The sequence below is a fragment of the Nansenia antarctica genome (genome assembly GCF_963989245.1).
Source record: "Nansenia antarctica genome assembly, chromosome: 16".
Classification (NCBI taxonomy): Eukaryota; Metazoa; Chordata; class Actinopteri; order Argentiniformes; family Microstomatidae; genus Nansenia; species Nansenia antarctica.
The window spans coordinates 11,605,448-11,628,622 of NC_137686.1; the positions used below are offsets into that span (position 1 = coordinate 11,605,448).

At 44.6% G+C, this 23,175-nt stretch overlaps 1 protein-coding gene across 1 annotated transcript; it reads left to right on the plus strand.

Moving 5' to 3' along the window:
- Positions 1 to 1,360: 1,360 nt before the first annotated feature.
- LOC308171950 (polyadenylate-binding protein 4-like) lies at positions 1,361 to 19,523 on the plus strand (the record flags this gene model as incomplete). Its single annotated transcript, XM_080546863.1, has 9 exons — positions 1,361 to 2,212; positions 2,607 to 2,948; positions 3,084 to 3,207; positions 3,605 to 3,765; positions 15,813 to 15,998; positions 16,179 to 16,277; positions 16,582 to 16,723; positions 18,783 to 18,935; positions 19,480 to 19,523. 9 exons carry the CDS (start codon positions 1,361 to 1,363, stop codon positions 19,521 to 19,523), a joined length of 2,103 nt encoding a protein of 700 aa, XP_080402989.1.
- Between the last annotated feature and the right edge of the window lie 3,652 nt (positions 19,524 to 23,175).

A 23,175-nucleotide genomic window follows, 5' to 3' on the forward strand; every position in this document is an offset into this window, starting at 1 on the left:
TAGAATTTAGGAAGGGCTGGTTATCTAACTAACTCTGAGCTAAATAGGCAGTGTAGGAGGATACAGGCAGGGGGCGCCAGCAAACCGTTAGACTAGCAGTACTATCGTTAGCATTAGCAGTAGGATTAGCATTAGCATTAGCATTAGCATTAGCATTAGTGTTAGCTAACAAACAACTAAACACACAGCAACGGTATCCCATATGAACAAACACATTTATTTACACAACTGATATATACATCCCCATATCTATACTCCCTCCCCGCCGGCCACACACACACTCAATCACTCACTCACAGTACCTAGCCTGGAAAAGGCTTAGAGTCTGGCGCTGCAAGGAGCGCGTTGAGGCCTGGTTGGAGCTCGCATGTGCTTCGAGGAAGGCAGCAGACAAAGGGGGGGGGTGACGTAGCAACGCGAAGGGAAAGGGGCTTCTTCGTGGTCCACGACGAGGGGTGAAGGCTCCGGTCCGGTTGTCCACGGTCGGTCGCAGTCCACGCGTGGAGGCGACGGCTCTGTCCAGCTTGGTCTCGCTTGGTCCAACGTTCGCAGCCGGCTGCTGGCAAGGCTGGCTAACGGGGACACAGCTAAACGGGCTATCACAGTTGTGAACGCAATAATCACTTGGCGTCTTCAGCTTCAGCACGGTGTGCGTTTTACTGACTCCGCCATCTTAGGTCGACTTCTCGTTTCTCTCTCTCGTTACTCTCTCTCGTTACTCTCATCACTCTCCTTCTCGTCACCCTCACCACAGACCACTTCCGTCGCTATATATACACCACCGAACCTAGCATCCGGGTCACGGACACACCCCGGATATACCACGTCATTGAACATATACATAAACATTACAATAACAATACACACACCTTCATGAAACGTACAGGAATAGTATAGAAAATAATAAAGGAAATAACAGGGGCTGATTCGGGGAAACTAAACTGGCTCTAAACTGTGGGCCTTCATAACAGTGGGGCTCCACAGTAGAGAACAATAAATACTCAAGTTACAACCGTTGTCTGAGTAGTACATGTTATACAGGTGAGGTTCATAGTCCTCAGGATATAACATTAATCTTTCATAAGAATATAGTAAGACAATTTTATAATAGACAAACATGATTTTATTATGCAATTTAATCCCAAAGCTGTCATGTTCATGACACAATAAAAAACATGTTTGTCTAACAATGTGATGACATAACAATGTAGAACATGCAGCTGGGGTTCTAGAATCCAGCTGCAGTACACATGCCGTTGATTTACCTGCCATTCCTCTGTGAAGAGCTAGATAGATAGATTAGTTATTCGTTCTTCTCACAGTTTTTCTCCAACTCTCGCTATCCGAAAGTCACCAGACAATGAATCCTAGTGCGCCTATTCAACCGACGGCCTCCTTGTATGTAGGAGATTTCCACATGGACACCACTGAAGGAATGCTATTTGAGAAATTCAGCCCTTCTGGACTGATCACCTCTATAAGAGTGTGCAGGGACATGAGGACACGCCGGTCTCTCGGGTACGCTTTCGTCAACTTCCAACAGCGAGCTGACGCCGAGCGCGCCTTGGACACCATGAACTTCGACGACGTCAACGGGAGACCCATGCGCATCATGTGGTGTCAGCGTGACCCCTCTAGAAGGAACAGTGGAGTCGGCAACATCTTCATCAAGAATTTAGCGAAGGCTTTCGACAGCAAGGACCTCTACGACACGTTCTCCGAGTTCGGGGACATCCTTTCCTGCAAGGTAGCGTCTGACGAGAACGGCTTCTCTAAACGCTTCGGCTTCGTCCAGTATAACACCCAGGAGGCCGCAGAGAGAGCTATCGAGAGACTCGACGGCACGTTGTTGAACGACCAAAAAGTGTTTGTCGGACACTGGAAGTCTCGCAAAGAGCGAGAGTTCACTAACGTGTACGTCAAGAACTTTGGGGAGGATATGGACGACCGACGCCTGAAGGAGAGGTTTGAGAGATTCGGACCGGCCCTGAGCGTCCGGGTCATGACTGATGGCGCTGGTAGATCCGTGGGTTTTGGATTCGTCAACTTTGAGAGGCACGAGAACGCCAAGAGGGCCGTCGAGGAGATGAACGGCCAGGAGATAAACGGGAGGCGGGTCTACGTGGGCCGGGCCCAGAAGAGAGGAGAGCGCCAGGCTGTCCTGAAGAGCCAGTTTGAGCAACTGAACCAGGGCCACAGGACCACATACCAGGTGTGTGTTTATGAAGGAAAAAATGTGACAGCTGCTTGTGAAAAGTAGTCAAAGCAACCAGTAGGCAAAGTCATTTTTCAGTTTTTTTTTTACATGTGCTTAAACTACAGATTGTACGCTTTCGAATGATGTGTCATACAATCACAATCCAGAGAAAAAGCTGTTTAAAGAGTTGGTTGTTTTTCACACCTTCACACAGCCAGCTAATGGGCGGTAACACAACCACTCTAGATTGACAGCTGTCAATATCTGTCAGTGTTAGTCACTGGGTGAGATAGCTACAGCTAACATTATTATGTGTATAAGAAAAAGAAGCTGATAGTCTCGGTAAACATTCTTGATGTATTTGAGGTATAAAAACATCTCACTAAACATGCTCTCTCTCTACCAGCAGGGTGTCAACCTGTACGTGAAGAACTTGCACGACCGCTTGGACGACGACCAACTGCACAAAGAGTTCTCCCGCTTCGGAACCATCACCAGCGCGAAGGTGATGATGACGGAGGAAGGACACAGCAAGGGATTCGGCTTCGTGTGCTTCTCCTCCCCCGAGGCGGCCACCAAGGCCGTGACCGAGATGAACGGCCGCATCGTGGCCACCAAGCCCCTGTACGTGGCCCTGGCCCAGCGCAAGGAGGAACGCCAGGCTCTCAGAACCAACCGGAACATGCCACAGAGGATGGCCAGCGTCTGCGCCGTTCCCGACCCAGACTTCCTACCTAACTTACCCTACCAGGTTGCTCCCCCACCTGGACTCTTCATGGCTTCTCACATTCCACAGACCCAGGACTGTGGAACCGCCCAATACTCCTCAGCTCAGCTGAGACCCACTCATCACCTGGCTACCCTCGAACCTGAGGCGAAACCTCAGCACTTCCAGAACACGCCCGACGACACCACCACGTCTCCATGGGCTACCGGGCCTCAGACCTTCGATGCTATGACCCCCGCCACACCTTCCCAGGTGCCCCGTAGGATGACGTCTCAGCACATAGGTCAGTTTATTTAGTGAAGCATCCCTGCGCATAGCAAGGTTCCCACGGGTCCTTGAAACCCTTGAAAGTTTGTGAGTTTGAGAAAAATAAATCAAGGTCTTAAAAGTTTTTTGAAAATAGACATGGGCCATTGAAAGTGCTTGAATTCCCCTCTCTCTCTCGCTAAAAAATAAATAATATATATTCAAAAATGTTTTACTCAGCTCGTCAACTAGCTCCGTCTCAAACTATGCCGTGTTGGGTCCTTGAATTTGAGGGAATCGAGTCTTGAAAGTCCTTGAAAGGTGCTTGAATGGGATGTTTCAGAAGGTGTGGGGACCCCTGACATAGAGACAAGAGCACTATCCAAACATTTGCCATAAATATCCCTTTGGTTATGCTTATCTTCCCCTCACAGCTACCCAGGCCTTGAGAAAGCACCCTGCCGTTGCAGATGGTGATCCAGCTATGGCACGGCTGCACGCTGTGCCCCAGAACAAGTCCACAGCTGGTGGACACGACCGCCAGCAGCACACGGCTCCCCAGCTACAAGTCGCCGTGCAGCAGCCTGCTGTCCATGTCCAGGACCAGGACCAGGAGACACTGACTGCCTCCATACTGGCTACAGTTCCCCATGAGGACCAGAAGCAGATGATAGGCGAGTCTATTTGTCTGTTTCTATGGATACCCATTAGCTGTTACAGTTACTGTAGAATTTCTACCTCCTGAAATGATGGCTAGGACTGGTGTTATCAAGCGAAAGGTTCTTTATATACAAATCTGCTGACATGCACTTGTGATCACTTTCAATTCAATAAAACAAGCTGTTAGATATTCACTTTCATATTCTGGACGGTACAATTCGCATTTCTCAAAAACAACAAACTGTCAACTTCTGTGAGACGTCTTGCTGCAAGGCATTCTGGAAACTGCAGTTCTGAAACCCATTCTTTAACTAATACAACAGAAATGTACTTCTTTTTTTTAAACTACCTTAACGATAAATAATAACTCTTTTAACTGTCAATCAATCATGTAACATATTAATCAATCTCTTTTAACTGTCAATCGATCAGGTAACCTATAAAGTTACAACAGTTACTGTTACTGATATCTATTCTCCCCTCCCTCCAGGTGAGCGTCTCTTCCCATCCATCCTCAGCATGCACCCCAGCATCGCCCCCAAGGTCACGGGCATGCTGCTGGAGATGGACAACCGTGATCTGCTGCGACTGCTGGTGTCTCCTGAGGCGCTGCGCTACCAGGTGGATGAAGCGGTCGCTGCGCTGGAGGCCCACTGGGCTGAGGAGGCTGTACCGAAAATTGGCCACTTCCCAGAGTTCCAAGCGGCTAACTCATAAAAAAGGAGACCCGGACTATGAAACAATACCGATTCACCGATGAAATAAAATGTTAGCATTGAAAAAAAACGATTACGAAATGAATAAATTATTTCATTAGGAAATTAAATTGATGGACTCGGTAAACTGGACTTTGGCGATAAAAGTAAAAACCCTGGTTGGACTAGATAGACCAACAACAAGGCCTCCTAAGTGGTAACTGGACTGCACTTATACAGCGCCTTTATCCAAAGTGCTTTACAACGGCCTCTCATTCACCCATTCACACACACATTCACACACCAACGGCGGCAAGCTACCATGTATGGTCGCCGGCCCGCTCACTCACTGGGAGCGATTTGGGGTTCAGTGTCTTGCCCAAGGACGCTTCGACATGTGCCCAGCCGGGGACTCGAACCGCCGATCTGCCAACCTTGCGATCATTAGACGGCGGCTCTACCTCCTGACTCCCGGTGAATGAACTACTAAACCCCTCAAAAAAAGTTTGGAAACGTTATTTCAGTCGATTCTTGCTCCCCTTTAATAATACCAATTGGTATTGTATTTTATATCGTTGGAAAGCCTGATTAGTCACCTTTACAACGAGGTACAACTTGTAAGGATCATGCATTCGTGGAATGAGTTACACAGCTAAAGGTGTGGGTAGCGGCCCAAAATGTTTTGCCCAAAACGACTAGATCATTAGACAGCTGTACTTTTATGGCCCGGCGATCAGCTATGCACCGCCAGGGAGTGTGTGAAGTGTGCGCTCCCACAGGCACCTGGAGACATTGTCTTGTCAAGGTAAACACAATAAATTACATTTAATTAAAACTCGGCTGTTAAAATGCAAAAGGAAACAGTTGGAGTTTGTTTTAGGGCCATGGCTTTGAATGATATCTTGTAGAAATCGTATTGCAATGGAAGATGGAAGCTGTAGCGTTTTGCCTGTTTGTGAACTACATGTCTCCCGATACTGTCTCACGTTATCCTTCACAGAGGAAATACGGCCTCATGTTATCCTTCACAGAGGAAATACTGCCTGCCAGTGAGTCAGTGTAGGGAACAGACAGCAAAAAAACTAAGGTGGAAAAAGATTAAAGGTTAAACCTCTGCAGGGAGCGACAAATGCAGAGCAACACGTGAGAGAGAGAGAGAGAGAGAGAGAGAGGGGGGGGGGGGGGAGAGGACAGCGTAGGGAGAGATAGAGGACAGAGGAGGGAGAGAGAGGGGGGGGGAAAGAGAGAGAGGGGGGAGTAGGGAGAGAGAGAGGACAGAGTAGAGAGAGAGAGAGAGAGAGTGAGGACAGAGAAGGGAGAGAGAGAGAGAGAGAGAGAGAGAGGGAGAGCACTCAGGCCTGCTAGGTGACCTTCTCTCTCCTCCCTCCGTCTCCTGCAGTCTAACAACATTACTCACACGGTGGTTGGTCAACGAGGACCTGAGGGAACTGCTTTTAAACAACTTAGAAACACTGTTACACAGAGCAGTGTGTTGGGTTCTAGCTGTGTGTGTGTGTGTGTGTGTGTGTGTGTGTGTGCAGGGCCGCTTTAAGGGGGGGCTAGCTGGGGCGGTGGCACAGGGCCTCGCGCTTTGGAGGGCCTCGCGTGACGCAGGGTAAAAATAAGAAAAAAGAAAAAAGAAAAAATGTTGGTACCCTGGCTGGCGAGGCCCTCCAAAGCGCCAGGCAAGGGACCATATTATTATGTTTGCCTTTAATACATTTCTAAATGTTCACACATGTGATAATCATAGTCAATCATATATCTAAAATCTAGCATACCTGTAGGACAGGGAGATTCTTAGCAACAGAAAAAAGTAATTTCCCCCTATGACACCTTACGTAAAACGTGAATTTTGGGCGCCCGTTGACACTTGTTGTGCATAGTGACTGCTTAGTGCAACGGACAAAATGCAGAGGGAACGAGACCGAGGAAGAAAATGTTAATCGGGTGCTGAAAAAATAAATAAAAATAAAAGGCTTCAGGGCCTCGCTTAGAGGCCTCGCTTAGAGGTTCGTTCGAAACATTTCTAAAAACAAGTGAGGCTCCCGTTAGCACCGAAGAAGCTAACGTTACTGCTAGCACTAGCAATGCTAGTAGTAGCACGGCACAGCCCCCCCTGAGAGGCAAAGATGATGTCTCGGAGGTGGAGGAAGACAACAGCTCCACCGGCAGCAGTGGGGCTGCCCAGCCCCAGGTGATGATGGTCAGGAGTGGCGAAGTAGAGGATACGGAGGCGGAAGATGGAGCTACTCAGAGCAGCAGCAGGGCTGAGAGTGATGGAACGCAAGACGAGCCTACGGTGTCAGATATGTCATGTATGATGATCCTGGTAATTGGCCGGTACATATGGACTCTACAGTTACAGAAGTGATCATTAGAAGAGGTCCCCCAAAGATGAAACCTGGATTTAGTTATCCTAAAAATAATGAGAACAGAAACTTTAGTGAAACTTTATTTCTCCGAAAACTACCAAATGGGGAAAAAATAGAAAGAAAGTGGCTTGTGTACTCTCAAAAACGGGACATGTCTTTTTGCTTTTGCTGTAAGCTTTTCAACATAAAGGATAGGCCTACATGGTGGTGAGTAACATCTCTATTCATGTCAATAATGGCTTGTGCGTATTTAATGTTGGGTATGATGACTGCTTTATCCTAAATCCTAATCCTTTACGAGTATAAAAGGTTTGAAATGAAACAAACATGGTTGTAAACTATCTAAATAAGTAGATATTCTATTGTCTATCAGCACAGCATGTGAGCGCATTTCTTGCAATATATCGGTGCGTGCGTGTCGCGCGGTTATAATAGTTGCCTACATCATTATAAAAGGCCTCGCAAATCTGACTTCGCACAGGGCGTCGCATATCTCCCAAACGGCCCTGTGTGTGTGTGTGTGTGTGTGTGTGTGTGTGTGTGTGTGTGTGTGTGTGTGTGTGTGTGTGTGTGTGTGTGTTCTGTCCTCTGTTCTGTCTAGCCAGCGGAGGGTAGTCAGCAGCAACGGGAGACAGGTGTTCAGGGACTACGGATGAAAACTAGCCTTCTTGGCTAATTCTGCTGCATTCTTTGATGTACACTGTCCCTGCCAAATAAACTATAATACAAAAAGCACACCACCTATACAACAAGCTAGGCTATAGATAGACCACCTATACAACAAGCTAGCCTATAGATAGACCACCTATACAACAAGCTAACCTATAGATAGACCACCTAAACAACAAGCTAACCTATAGGTTATAGGTATATCTATAGGTTAGCTTGTTGTATAAGTGGTATCTAGACCACCTGTACAACAATCTAACCTATAGACAGACCACCTATACAACAAGCTAACCTATAGATAGACCACCTATACAACAAGCTAACCTATAGATAGACCACCTATCCAACAAGCTAACCTATAGATAGACCACCTATACAACAAGCTAACCTATAGATAGACCACCTATCCAACAAGCTAACCTATAGATAGACCACCTATACAACAAGCTAACCTATAGATAGACCACCTATCCAACAAGCTAACCTATAGATAGACCACCTATCCAACAAGCTAACCTGTAGATAGACCACCTATACAACAAGCTAACCTATAGATAGACCACCTATACAACAAGCTAGCCTATAGATAGACCACCTATACAACAAGCTAACCTATAGACAGACCACCTATACAACAAGCTAACCTATAGATAGACCACCTATACAACAAAGGCACAGTCTGTAGTTTCCTCGCTGAGGTAAACTATGGTGGAATTGGTTTGTTTTTGAGCTTTACTATTCCAAATACTGACTTACAATTTGACTATTTGTCAAAATAGCAAATAAATAAATAAATAAATACATCTCAGCACTTTCTTTTTGACATATTTGACAGAGAGAGGTTTAATATTCCCCCATCCCGTTTCTCGAACATTTCAAAGTCTTGAAGGGTGGTTTAATTCATTTTTCCATCAGAGTGAATATAATGGAGGGTTCTAGCAGTGTGTGTGTGTGTGTGTGTGTGTGTGTGTGTGTGTGTGTGTGTGTGTGTGTGTGTGTGCGCACATGCGGGTCCGATGATAAAGCCACTGGATGGCAAAATGTTGTTTCTGACAGCTTCAGGAATTACGTAACGTTTTATTGTATAATTATATTATATTATATTGTATAATTATATTATATTATACTGTACAATTATATCCATATTTCTATTACTACACTGTCTAATGTATCTCACATGGGGATATGTGTGTTCTTGATATGTATTTACTAAATCAATAACCAATACAATGAGTGCAGAGTAGAGCATTATAGAATGGTTAATCAGTCAATCTTATTTAATTTAATATTTTACTGCAACATTTGGACAATTCCTGGCTGGATGTGAAGGCATACTTCTGCCAGGAACGTTTTTATTAATTAATTAAATTTCTATTGGTGCCCTGATATAAGACTCTGCATAAGACAGTGTTGTCATTTTTAAATGGTGAAACCAATATGCACACAAATAACATCAACTAAAAGCTAAACATCTATACTTTAACCTCACAGTAATGTTTGAAACAATTCAAACTTTTGGTTTATCGAGCCAAAGGAACACTATGTTCCATTGTGATAGAGCACAAGGGAAAGAACAGTTATAAATAGAGCATGTCTGACACCTTCTACCATCTTTTGTTAACGAAGCACAATTTAACCAAGCCTCAAGAATAGATTCTGGAGACAATCTTTTTAAGATATGTTGGGTTGAGAATTATCTTTCCGCCTCCGCTGGCAATTGCAATCAAATCTTCTTATAAAGTCCAATTCCATCTCTAGCTCAGCATTATTCTCAACCATCTTCTGTGAGATCAGCGATCTGGTGAGATCAGCGATCTGGTGAGATCAGCGATCAGCATTTTGGCTTCAGATCAGAAATCGTGACCTCGTTTTCGCTATCTTCCGCGTCCAAAGCTGAGCTAAACTGAGCTATTCAGCTATTCAGCTATTCATCTCTGTAGCTATGTCCATTGTAAGGCGATCAACTTCTCCAGAATTTATTTAATTGAGTCGTCACTTACAAGGGAGTTCGTTTAATCTCAACGAGACGTCCTTGATATAACTTCTTAAGATAAAATGATCCAATCAAATATTAGGCACAACTACTGAACTGTTCATTAAGAGAATATTTATTCAAGCACATCAGCAAGCAATAATAGTTCATTTCCATGGAAAAGTGGTCCCATCTAGTTTCACCTCCGCAGGCCAGTATCAGCTAGCCGTCAACAGGTTAACTGCAGAAGCTTCACCAGACAAAAGAACCCAGTTTCGCCTTGGTACATAGTACTTAAACCTTTGATTTAACATTTGGGGCTGGGCAGTCCCTCCCCATCCTATCTGGTAGTTTTTTAATTGTCAGCATAAAATCTGTTGCAGCTGTGACCATTTGATTTGTAGCAAGTGTTTTAATTAGTCATGTGGCCTTCAACTCTTTTCTGTGTGTTATCTTCTTCTTCTGGCCTCCCGTTGTCATGGTGATTCACTCATGACTAGGTCAGTGTGTCCTTTATCAGAATTTATTTTATTTATTTATTATTAGGATCCCCATTAGCTGCCACCATGGTGACAGCTAGTCTTCCTGGGGTCCACAAAAATAACAATACAAATGAAATCAATAACAACACAAATACAAACAAATGATTACAAAGAACAGACAACAGAGTGTAATTAAAAGAAAATTAAAAGAAAATAACTAAAACTAAACTAAAGTCAAACTAACCTAAACTCAACTAAAACTAAACTAAAAACTAAAACTAAACTAAAAACAAACATTTTCATTTACATACACCTTTAATATACATTAGGGAATGTCAATTTATCAGAATAGCTTGTGAAAACATAACTGTTGAAGTTACACAGTCCTATGACTTAGGATTCGATTAACAAGTTAAAATAATACTATAGAAGAATAGACTTATCATTAATCATTAGTTATGAAAGTATAAAATCAGTACAGAAAAATAGAATATCATAACAGCAGGTATAAAATGGTTGTTAGCACATAGGTAAAAATAAGTAATTTACAGGCGGTTTGAATCATAACACTTTCTTTTAGTCAGGAGCTTTTCTTCTTCTTGTCGCTCAAAAACAGAACCTCTCTTTTGGCTAATTGCGAGACCTTCCTATTGTTCTCAACTGACCTCAGTCACATTGTTAATTGTTAATTGTTAATTTTATTTATAATGCGCCCCCCATCCAACTTTTACATCGGCCCGGGGCGCAGCCCGGGTAAAGGAACAGATAAAGACAAAGACAAGGAACACAGAAAGCAATCAGACACAGACGACTTAAACGTAAATCTCAGGCATACAATTCACAACAAATAGGGAGTAGACTTAGGGAATATCATTTAGGAAGAGGTGGGTTTTTAACTTGGCTCTAAAGGAGTCCAGAGTGGGGGCAAACTTGATGGCAGAAGGGAGCGCGTTCCACAGGGTCGGTGCTATCACCGCAAAGGCACGGTCACCCTTCCTCTTGAGGTTGGTACGTGGGACCCTCAGGCTGAGTTGGGTGTCGGACCTGAGCCTGCGTCTAGGCCTTGAGGAGGTAGACTGGTCCAGGAGGTCCTTGATGTAGGGTGGGGCGAGACTGTTGAGAGCTTTAAAAACAAAGGTGCAGATTTTTAACTTCACTCTCTTCTTCACTGGGAGCCAGTGAAGGGAGATGAGGACAGGGGAGATGTGGTCCCTCATTTTGGTGCCTGACACCAGCCTGGCAGCGGCATTTTGGACTAGCTGCAGGCGGTAGATGGTCTTATCAGGAAGTCCAGCATAGAGTGAGTTGCAGTAGTCGAGCCTAGATGAGATTAGCATGAGGACGACCCTCCTCAGGTCGCTGGGGGTGAGGAAGGACTTGATCTTGGCTATGATGCGTAGTTGGTAGAAACATGCCTTCACGACGGAGTTCACTTGTCGGTCAAGGTTAAGCTCGGAGTCAAAGATGACATGGTTCTTGACATGTGGTCTGACAAGGGTGGACAGGCTTCCCATGTTGGTGCTGAGCTGAGTGATGGCGGTGGTGTTGCCGATGAGGAGGATTTCCCCCTTGCTCTCATTCAGCTGTAGGAAGCTCTGGGCCATCCACTCCTTCACATCGCGGAGGCAGTCCATCAGGCGCTTCAGATCGGCGGGGTCGTCAGTGTTGATTGACATAGAGCTGGGTGTCGTCCGCATAGCAGTGGAATGAGATCTTGTAGCGTTGAGGGATTAGACATAGGGGGAGCATGTAGAGGGAGAACAAGATGGGACCAAGGATGGACCCCTGAGGGACCCCACCGGTGAGGTTGGCTTGTCTGGAGGAGCTGTCTGCTATGTGGACGGCGTGGGTTCACATATTATTTAAATGAGCACATAGTACATGATTTATCACTTCTAGTTATTTTAATACAAATTCCCAACACCATGCATGTATTCATCTCTGTAGCTATGTCCATGCATGTATTCATCTCTGTAGCTATGTCCATGCATGTATTCATCGGTGTTCCACCTCATAAATTCTCCACTGTCGATCCTCGTACCGGCAGCTGGAAATCTGTTGATTGCCTCAGCAAGCATCTGAGTCCAAGGTACAGCACACATGTGAACACAGAATGAAAACATTGAAACATGTGCTCTTTTTATCCCTCCCTCCTACTCGCTCAGCTATCGAGTTCAACAGCCAATCACACCAAAATGGAAGCATACATACCCACCCCCCAAGCGCATCGGAAAAATTCATGAGAAACAAGTTTATTTTGCTGACAGATTATACTTTTTTAATTGTAACATTTTATTAACGTAAAACTAATTTTTCTTCATTTTTCCAGATTATGAAAGTACAGATTGTAAGCTTTAAAATGATGTGTCATACATGCATGAAATACCAAATCATCTCTTAAACCCGGTACAAAGATAATCTGGTACCCACATAAAGATAATCTGGTAGGCACATAAAGATAATCTGGCCGATTTTGGCCCGATTTCCCCCCTTCTGACCAAGGACAGCAAATGCCCGAGTATCGGATGCCTCTAAAGATTATCCTACAAGATTGTCCTGTGGTGTGAGGTGTGTTAAGAGTCAATTTCTCCCGACAATCGTAAATATTAAACGTGTTCAATATTTACGACCAAAAATCCTCTTGTGTGTGGGCGAAACTGACAACTCCCGAGTCCGATTGTGACGTGGAATGGAATGTAGCCAATCAAGAAGCGAGCTGACTGACCCGTCTTCTTTTCGTTCTTCGGCCCTTTATTTCCCCTGTAGCACATGGCTGCCTCTACAGGTCAGTCAGGGTACTACTATCCTATAATCCTTATTATGTGTACCAGGCTTTCAAATAAATTAAAACCTGGCTAAAGTCTGGTACACTACACACATAAAGATTTTCTAAATCATAACATATTTTTTATCTGAGAGAGACCCCACACATGAAGATATAAAATCATGGATTGAACAGTTTTGTCAATCATTCCGCAAACGAGGCAGTGTTACAAGTTTCGTACTGCATAGAATGACGTTGAACTCCCTCATATTGGAGGGTTGTAGTCAGAGTGGAGACATACGGACGCTAGACAGAATACATTCATTGACAGAGACAGAGATGGAAATAGACAGGAGGTCGGTAGATATTGATAGATAGATATAGAACATACAAAGATAGTCATAGATTCATAATTGCAACACATAGGCTAGCCAGATAGATTCACATACATTAAAAAAAAAACGTTGCCACATGTACACAAGAAATAAATATTTAACCATAATATAGCCTTGTTTTGCACTCTTTCCCTGTTCCACAAGCACGTCCCAACACTGTTGGTCCTGTTATGCCATGTTGACCATCTATATCTGCTCCAATTGTCAAACAGCCATGTCCCACACAATGCAAAATGTCATTCAGATTTGTATCCTTACATATCAAGGGGATACTGGTGGTCTAGTGAATAGTGAATTGGACTGAAACACCACCACCAGTGTGCCCTTGAGTAAAGCCCTAGATTACTCCAGGGGGAATGTCCCAGTCAGAAGTTATTGTACACTAAAGAGGCGAGGCGAGGCTTCAGGAAAAGTCCAGTGACTTGGCTCAGTTCTATTGTTCCATAGAGGAGTTGCAGAGCAGGTACAGAGCAGGTACAGCCCAGGTACAGCCCTATAGAATGACGTCTGGATCCTATTGTGAAACACAAAAAAGAAAATGCCACACCTTATAGGGCAAGCTTTCCTCTTCCTCCCATGCCCCCCTCCCCTCAGTGACATGTTAAATAGCGCTAGAGTGCAAGCAGGTATCACTTCACCTCCAGGACAAGCAGGTATCACTTCACCTCCAGGACAAGCAGGTATCACTTCACCTCCAGGACAAGCAGGTATCACTTCACCTCCAGGACACATTGTGAGAGCATCTATTTGAAGAGCGCACCTGAAACACCTTTACCTCACGGACAACATCTCGCTTGGAGGATCTTCTTTACAAACAAGACGCTTTTTACTTCAACAAAACACACAACGACAGGTAAACACGTTGACTCTTTTTGCCAAATCTTGTGATGTGGATATTTTACTCAAACATGATTTAAAATATATATTAATAGGCAAGTTAGGCCAGTTATAGAGAAAATGTACAAGATTATAATATGCTTGATTTTCTTTTGTATTTTGGCAAAGTCTAACTGTTTTTCTTAGAGCAGTGTGTCAGATAGCTTGGCGTAACTGATTATATTTGTTCTACCTATGCAAATATGTTTTGTTTTACTATTAATAATAATATGTAATAATGTCACATGATTGCCTTTAGTCAATAGTGAATTGCAGATAATTCAATGGAAATAATGACTACTAAATCCAACAAAATGTACTTTGTTAGTCCAAACAACTTCATTGCAGTTTTGTTGGTGAATACGCCGACTCACTGCCCTTGTGTTGGAACTAATACTTAATGGGCCGGTTTCACAGACAAGGCTTAAGCCTAATCCTAGACTAAAAAGCATAATCAATGGTGATTCTACATTGAAAGCGTGATTTAGTCCAGGAGTAGGGCTTAAGCCTTGTCTGTGAAACCGGCCCAATATAGTTTAAGCTTTATTCAAATAGTAGTTGATTTCATGCACTGTTTTCGTTACTCTTTTTAATATTTTATCCCAAGTTTCATGTAATATAATGATCATACATTTAGTTATAATATGGTATTTTTTCAGTTTCCAGATTCAGATAAAATCACTATTCAAAGTAGATATTTTAACTGATGAATTGGATAGCCTTTGAGACGAACATCATCAACAAATGACAGACTTTTGTAAGATATCACTTGTAAGCTTAAAAAAAACTGAAATAAAGGTTAAAGGTGCGATATGTAGCTGAATCATTACTTACGATGCATCACAGTCTGTGACAGTGTGTGCACCTGCCAAGACCCTGCCCTTCTGCCTGAATAAGATTTTGGGACGTTGCTGGGCATCTATTACTTGCTGTGGCCCTGTAACCTGCAACTTGTTCAGTGTTCAACAGTGTTCAACCACAATTGTTTCAAGGTCATTTCAATGATAAAATGATTGACAGATTCATTGTTTGGCTTACAGAAGTAGGTTGCATTGAGCAACGGGTGGGAGAGAGCAGGAATTGTCTTTGCAGTTCTCCTGCAGTCCTGCATATGATACTTAAGATAGACACACAAAACAAGATTGATGTTGATATTTTGTGAGTTTATCATAAGCGCCTGATTTACCCCTAACCCTAACCCTTACCTAACCCTAACCCTACCTTCTACACCAGGAATGGGCAGTAAGCTGATTATTGCGGTCGTGGTAATGGTGGGCTGTATGATGTCGGGGACTGCAGGAAAACCGAGTCGGGGTAATATAGCTACCAATGCTACAGCCAACACCACTGCTACAGCCAACACCACTGCTACAGCCAACACCACTGCTACAGCCAACACCACTGCTACAGCCAACACCACTGCTACAGCCAACACCACTGCTACAGCCAACACCACTGCTACAGCCAACACCACTGCTACCACAGGTCTCACGGTGAGTAGCCTAAATGTCTCATTCTCACAAGAGACGAGTACCAGGAATGTCCTGCCCCTCCCTTTCTCTCTCTTTACCCACCGTCACTTGACCTCTCAGATTGTTCCTTAATCAAATCAAATACACCTTTATTCAACCCTAACCCTAACCCTATGTTGTCTCTACCCTAACCCTATGTTGTCTCTACCCTAACCCTATGTTGTCTCTACCCTAACCCTATGTTGTCTCTACCCTAACCCTAACCCTAACCCTAACCCACAGATCTCCAAGGCCAACTGTGGGAAGACTGAGTTCTGCGCTTCTACGCCTTCTGACTGTGACCCCGCAGTGGCAGGCTCCTGCTTCTTTGCCTCCCTCCAGCAGACAGCAGGACAGGAGTTCAATCTGCAGCTACGAGGAGAGTCATCAGGCTACATCGCTCTTGGCCTGTCCACTGACGCCACGCAGGTAATACTTGTCTCTGAAATGTTGAATTTGTTGATAACATTTAGTCTTTTCTATGAAAAGTTGTCTTGAAATGTCTGAAAACAACAGCCAGTCTGACTGGAATTGTGTACTGTACTGACCCTAACCCTAACCCTACTGTATGTTGATCTAATGTTCTCTTATCCCCTCTATCTCCTGCAGGGCGGGAATGACACCACGTATGTCTGTGCTAATAACAACGGCACAGTGAAGCTCATCCCCACTCTCTTGAACAATGGAACTCTGACCCAGGATGACACGGTGAGTTGCTTAACCAATCAGAACCTGCATGAGGTTTACTTCCTGGAATGACTCAGGGGGTGAGGCTTAATATCAGGAAGTTCAGGAAATTAATTAGGATTCAATTCATGATCATGATCATGATCAATCCTCTTAAGATATTAACACCATGAATGAGTCAAAATGATTCATGAATATTACATTGAAATTGAATTCAAATTCTGGTCGTCCTTCAACGGGGCTGCTACTGTTAGCGGTCAGCACCTGCTGAATCACAGTGTGACTAACACCAGACATGCTGATGCTAACGTTTGTGTTTCTATAGCTGGCTGTGAGTAATCTGGTGGGTTCGTTCAGTGGCGGTGTGATCCAGTGCACCTTCAGCGCCACCCTGCCCAACGCTACGGCCCGCGCCGCGTCTGACACCAGCTACTATATCTCCCTCTCTGATGGAACCTTCACTAATGGTGAGAAAACTAGCCACACACACACACACACACACACACACACACACACACACACACACTCAGACACAGACCAACAGACACACACACACACACACACAGACACATACAGACACGTACACACACGCAGACACATACACACACACACACACACACACACACACACACACACACACACTCAGACACAGACCAACACACACACAGACACACACACACACACAGACACATACAGACACGTACACACACGTACACACACATACACACACGTACACACCTGGGTTTCCGTTAACCGATAATTACCGGTCTTTGTCCGGTAAAAGTTGTTGAAGTCCGACAAATTGAAAAGTCGTCGGACATATTGTCCGGTGAAAATAATTCCCTTTGAATACAATTCGCTAAAGTTCACATTCTGATTCCTTCTATTTTAAAAAAGACGAATATATAGGCTATGTATTTCTTTTATTATGATATGATTTGACACCGGCATGATGATGACTCCTAATGTATAGGCCGGCCTATGCGAAACAGCGCACAGGTGCCACATGGGATTGATGCCAGATGGGATTACAGCTTAACCAGTCTATTACCGCTTAAACACAGTAGCCCATTCGGCGGTAACCCATGCCTATCTGGCAACCCTGCCAACCCGTCCACCATAGTAATACGCAAACGTTGCAGCTCAAAGTGCACCATAGCGAGCGATTAAATTAATGGAAAGATGGCAAAACAAAGTAAGCTTAGCAATTATTTCATGAAGCCAAGCAACAATGAGTCTGAGCCTGAGGAGAAGTCTGACTCTGAAGACGTTGGCCAAGATAGCCTGCTTGATTCCCGTCTCCAGTGTGCCTGCAGAGAGAGGATTCTCTCTGCAGGACCGAATTAAAACTGCGGACCGAAGTCGCCTTGGGGAGGGGCAAGGTCACACGGCTAATGCGCATTGCAAGTTGCGGGGGGAGACACTTTGCAGCTTTGATTTCAAGTCCGCAGCTGCACGCTTCAATGCTGCCAAAAAGCGACGTAGGCCTAATAAGTAGCTGAATTATATGAGCAGCCATTGTTATTTTCAGAGTTTTTACTCTAGGCTATTTTATTTAAGGCTATCCCCTATCTATCTGAGAAAAGGCATAGGCGATAGCCTAGGCTGTAACATCGAACGGAAATTAGCCTATACATACGCATTGCAAGTTAATTTAAAGCCTATTTATTTTCAAAGAGTTTTATTCTATTTTATTTTATCTGATAAAAGGCATATGAACGGAAATTAGGCTAGCCGTGTCACGCCAGAAGCCTACATGCTTGCACTGTTACTGTTCAATAAAATGTTATACATCTAGACATTGTGGTATTTCTTTATATACGTATCCCAGACTGCCTATCAATTGTTTCTCAATAAACAGTTATGTTCTCCCCATTGTCATACTCCCGAGCTAAACGAAATGCCTTCCCAACCAGCGAGACCTGGTTATAGAAATGACGTTGTTTTATTGATTTAAAAAAAAGGGTAAAACTGGAAAGAGAAAATAGAAAACTCACATTAATCCCAAACAATTTAACAAACTTCAGTTAACGTAATGTGGAGTCCGTTCATTGATCGATGCTGTCTGTTCAGTTCCCAGTGAGGCGCCCGTTCAGCGCTGGACCCGTTCAGCGCTGGATTTGACGCATGGCATAGCGCGCATGCGTCAAATCATGTTATATTATTATATATTATATAGCTCGCATCTAATCGTATCGGATGAGAAATAGACATTAAATGGCATATAGGCCGCTACACAACAGTAATCACCGCGCCAAACAGCTATATTAGATTTGGAAGAAAAAAAATATGATTTAGAATTATTATTTTTTTATTATATTTTAATATGATGACCGGAATATATCACGTTTGTCCGGTAAATTGAATTCTTACCGGACACGATGTCCGACGGCAAATTTTTCTAACGGAAACCCTGGTACACACACACAGACACATACACACACATACACACACATACACACACGTACACACACATACACACAGCTCTCTGGTGTCTCTGACTCAGTCATTTCTCTCTGCTCCCAGGAACCCTTGGTAGTCCTACTTCCCGCCTGGTCAGCACGTCAGCAGTGAACGTGGCCAACGTCAACAGCACCGTTGTCAACTCCCTTGCCAACGCCACCGCCACCCCCCCCACCACCAGCCACGGAATCACATTCCAGCAGTCCGTCTCTCAAGGTAAGAGTCTGTGGGAATATGTGGACATCTCATCTGGTAGGAGAGGGAAAGCCCATACTGAGTACAGTACGGTATGGGCCTTTCTCAATTGTTAGAAACTTGATTCCTGGCGCCCTCTCCTCCCTCTCCTCCACTTGCTTCGTTCTCCAAAAACATCGTAGGAGAATGTGCAAAAGAGAGGCACATTGATCATCTCTTCCAATGTAAGAATCAAGTGGAGGACAGAGGAGAGGATGCGAAGGATGGAGTTTCTAACAGTTGAGGAAGGGCCATAGTCATACTGAGTGACAGAAGTGGAGCAGTTGATATACAGATGTACAGTTCTGGTTTAGTGCACATTCAATACAGATAACATTCTATTTAAATTCAAAAGTATTTAGTAAGGAAATGGATGGAAGATTGGTTTGTTGTCAAGACAACAGGAGTGGTAAAAAAACGTTTTTCATGAGAAAGAAAAAAACTCAAAACTCTAAATATTATTTACAATCAATGTTTCTCTTATTCTCTCTCTCTTTCTCCCTCCCTCCCCCCCTCCCTCCCACAGCCCTGCTGGTCATGTTTGGTGTGCTCGGTCTCGCCATGCTGTGATGTGGATCTGAAGATGAAGGATAACAGACCTCAGGGAACATACATTCTAGCTCATACTGAGAATGCAACAGCTCCATTTTACATGTTTATAAATGCACTTTGTTAACATCTCCAATAGAAGACCCACCAGAGAAAGAGGTCAACATTTTGAACTGAAAAAAACTGACATGATCATGTTGTTTAAATGAAGTAAGAAGTTGATCTTTTTGTGTTAGTTTATTGTGTGTGCGCGTGTGTGTGTGTGTGTGCGTGTGTGTGTGCGTGTACTGAATGTACTGAAGCATGTCTTGAGAGTTTGCAAACACATTGCTGTATTTTATCAAATGGCGCTATGCATTCAATCACTGTCAGTGTGGATGTATGTGTGTGTGTGTGTGTGTGTGTGTGTGTGTGTGTGTATGTGTGTGTGTGTGTGTGTGTGTGTGTCTGTGTGTGTGTGTGTGTGTGTGTGTGTGTGTGTGTGTGTCTGTGTGTGTGTGTGTGTGTGTATGTGTGTGTGTGTGTGTGTGTGTGTGTGTGTGTCTGTGTCTGTGTCTGTGTGTGTGTGTGTGTGTGTGTGTGTGTGTGTGTGTGTGTGTGTGGCAGCAACAATCAGAGGTTGAGACAGGGGATGGGTCTATCATCTCAAACCCCAGAAAAACACACACACAGACACACAGCAGAACCAACACACACAAACACACACACAACCATCACAAAGAGCTGAAATTATATGCTGTAAAAAAATGTTGAATGCTGGCAGATGCCTATGCGTATGTTTGTCAGATATTGTCATTGCCTGCTGTGGTGACAACCTCTATGTCACTCTTATGTAAAGCGAAACTTATATGACAAGTTTCCAAAATCATATTTAAGCCAACCTTGTATCCCAATACGAAGGCAAGATTCAAAAACCATAACATTACCATTCACACACAGCACAAACAAATTCGCTTTTTCCTCAAGGAAATTTCAATTGGGGAAATTTCCAACGCTGGTTCAAACACAACCAGGGAATTGCATGCGCCTCATAATAACGTCTGGGTGTTTCAATGAGTTTCTCAAGGGCAAACAAAAGATTGCAAAATCAACAACAACAACCAAAAAACCCTATTCTGAATTCGGGCCAGAGGGGGGGGGGGGAATCTAAATCTAGCTCTTGAAGGAGACAAATTGCAACACTAATCGTCCATTACGGACGATTCTGGCATTCCGACTAATCGGAGGAAACAGCCACACTGGCTTTCGTTTGACTCCAGACACCACCTTCCGACCTCCCCCCACCGCCCCCCCCCCCTCCCTCGGTGATGGGTATCGATCGGTTATGGATCGTCTATGGAACGTAGGAGAGTCCTTACAGTACCCCCCAAACCTGGGGGAAATATCAATGGTGCTGCCGAGACCGCTAGGAGACCAGTTAGGAGACATGGGGGGAACGAGATTGAAAAGTTTGACCGACGAACTCTCCAAACTTCTCTGACACTTGGTATTCTCAGCCCAACTCTCTCTCTCTTGAGGGACGACGGTGGCGGACAGAGTTAGAGGGAAGGAAGGGAGGGGGGGGGGAGAGAGGAGAGAGAGCAAAGAGGGTGGTAGAGAGGGTGTAGAGAGAGAGAGGGGGGGGGAGGCACAGGGAGAGAGACAGGGAGAGAAAGAGAGAGCCAGACAGCGAGAGAGAGACAGATACACAGACAGACAGTGAAAAAACAGAGAGAGAGAGAGAGAGAGAGAGAGAGAGAGAGAGAGAGAGAGAGAGAGAGAGAGAGAGAGAGAGAGAGAGAGAGAGAGAGAGAGAGAGAGAGAGAGAGAGAGAGAGAGAGAGAGAGAGAAGGGCACGATGGAGACGGCGTGATATCAGAGTGAGATTCAATTCATCACTGTCTGACTGGGAATGACAATCCCCTGTGCTCTGATGCCTCCCACCCTGCCTCTCCTCTCCTCTCCTCCCCCCCTCCCCTCCCCCCCTCCCTCCCTCCCTCCCCTCTCCTCTCCTCTCCTCTCCTCTCCTCTCCTCTCCTCACCTCTCCATTTACATTTACATTTAGATTTGTGGCATTTAGCAGACGCCTTTATCCAAAGCGACTTACGACAAATACATTTGTCTAAGTAAGTGAATCATCGATCCATCAGTCAGCTTAGAAAAAGTAATCTATGCTCGGGCCAGAGGCCATTGGTAGTCGAAGGAAGTATTACGTTTTTTTAGTTTTTTTTTCTTATAATTATTTACACTAGAGAAACTCTACAGGGGGGTAGAGGGGTCTAAGAGGTTTCAGGAGGGACAGTTAAGTGGTCTTCAGTCTACGGCGGAAGATAGGGAGTGACACTGCGGTCCTGACAGCAGTGGGAAGCTCGTTCCACCAGCGGGGCGCCAGGACAGTGAAGAGCCGTGACCGGGTAGCGTGACTGCTGCATCCAGGTAGAGGCGGTGGGGCCAGTCGGCCAGCAGAGGTGGAGGAGTGGAGTGAACTGGCAGGTGTTTGGGGGGGGGGGGGTGACCATTGCTTGCAGGTAGGAAGGGGCTGTTATTTTTTGTTGCCCGGTAGGCGAGCACCAGGGTCTTGAATCTGATGCGAGCTGCTACTGGGAGCCAATGAAGGGTTCAAAGGAGAGGGGTGACATGGGAGAATTTGGGGGCGGTTGAACACCAGACGGGCAGCAGCGTTCTGGATGAGCTGCAGGGGTCTGATGGTGGAGGCGGGGAACAGTTTTTTCCCCTCTGCCATAGGGACTCTCAACACCTGACTCACTGCACTAACCCTGCCAGATGTACTGCACTTTATAAATTGTAAACATTGACTATGATTTTGTCTTTGTGGTTATGTGTGTACATTAGGGGTGCAACGGTTCAGTTGGCCCACGGTTCGGTACGGTTCGGTATTTTGGGTCACGGTTTTCGGTACGGTTCGGTTCAGAAACAAATGCTACTATTTATTTACAAACAGTACTTTACTTTATATTTGCTTATACATATGGAACTTTAACATACACATGTATATGTAATGTATATAATGTTTATATTTCGTTGTTTGGTACCTGTACTGTAGCAATGACAATAAAGTCCATTCATTCATTCAAACAAAAAAGACTTTCAAATTTCCCCCCAAAAATAAACACTTTCGAGACTGCTGTCTGCTCACTGACGCTACCTGACTGGCTTTCCTGCTCCCAGTCAGTGTTATCGTTGAGTGGTAGGGGCGAATATGCTGTTTCATGTTAGAGGTGCAACCATTAGCATATGGCACACGCTTTAAGCAGAGCTTGCAGACAGTAATGTTTCTGTCCACTGTTTTTTCCCCCTTATTGTCGTATTCCCCCCACACCGCAGACTTGTAGGAATCCGGGGCTTCCTCAAACTGTTGCCTCTCAACTGGGTTCGCCATGTGTTCTAATCCGGTCGCCATCTTCACTTTTTTTTCTCTAACAGTGTTTTTGTTTCTTCCCTGTGATTGGATATTAGGCAGCCAATTAGGCAGTAAAGATGTACAACTGCGTTCCAGACCAACTCGACCTCTGACCAAAGGCCGCGTTCGAGGCATTCACGTGGACGCTCCGGCGCTCTCAGAGCTAATTTACGAACGCGGCCAAATTGATCTTCTCGCCATAAAGCTTAAGCGTACAGTGGGCTTCCTGTATAGATTTAAATTTTGCTTTTCCTTGGCTTCCAGAAAACGTC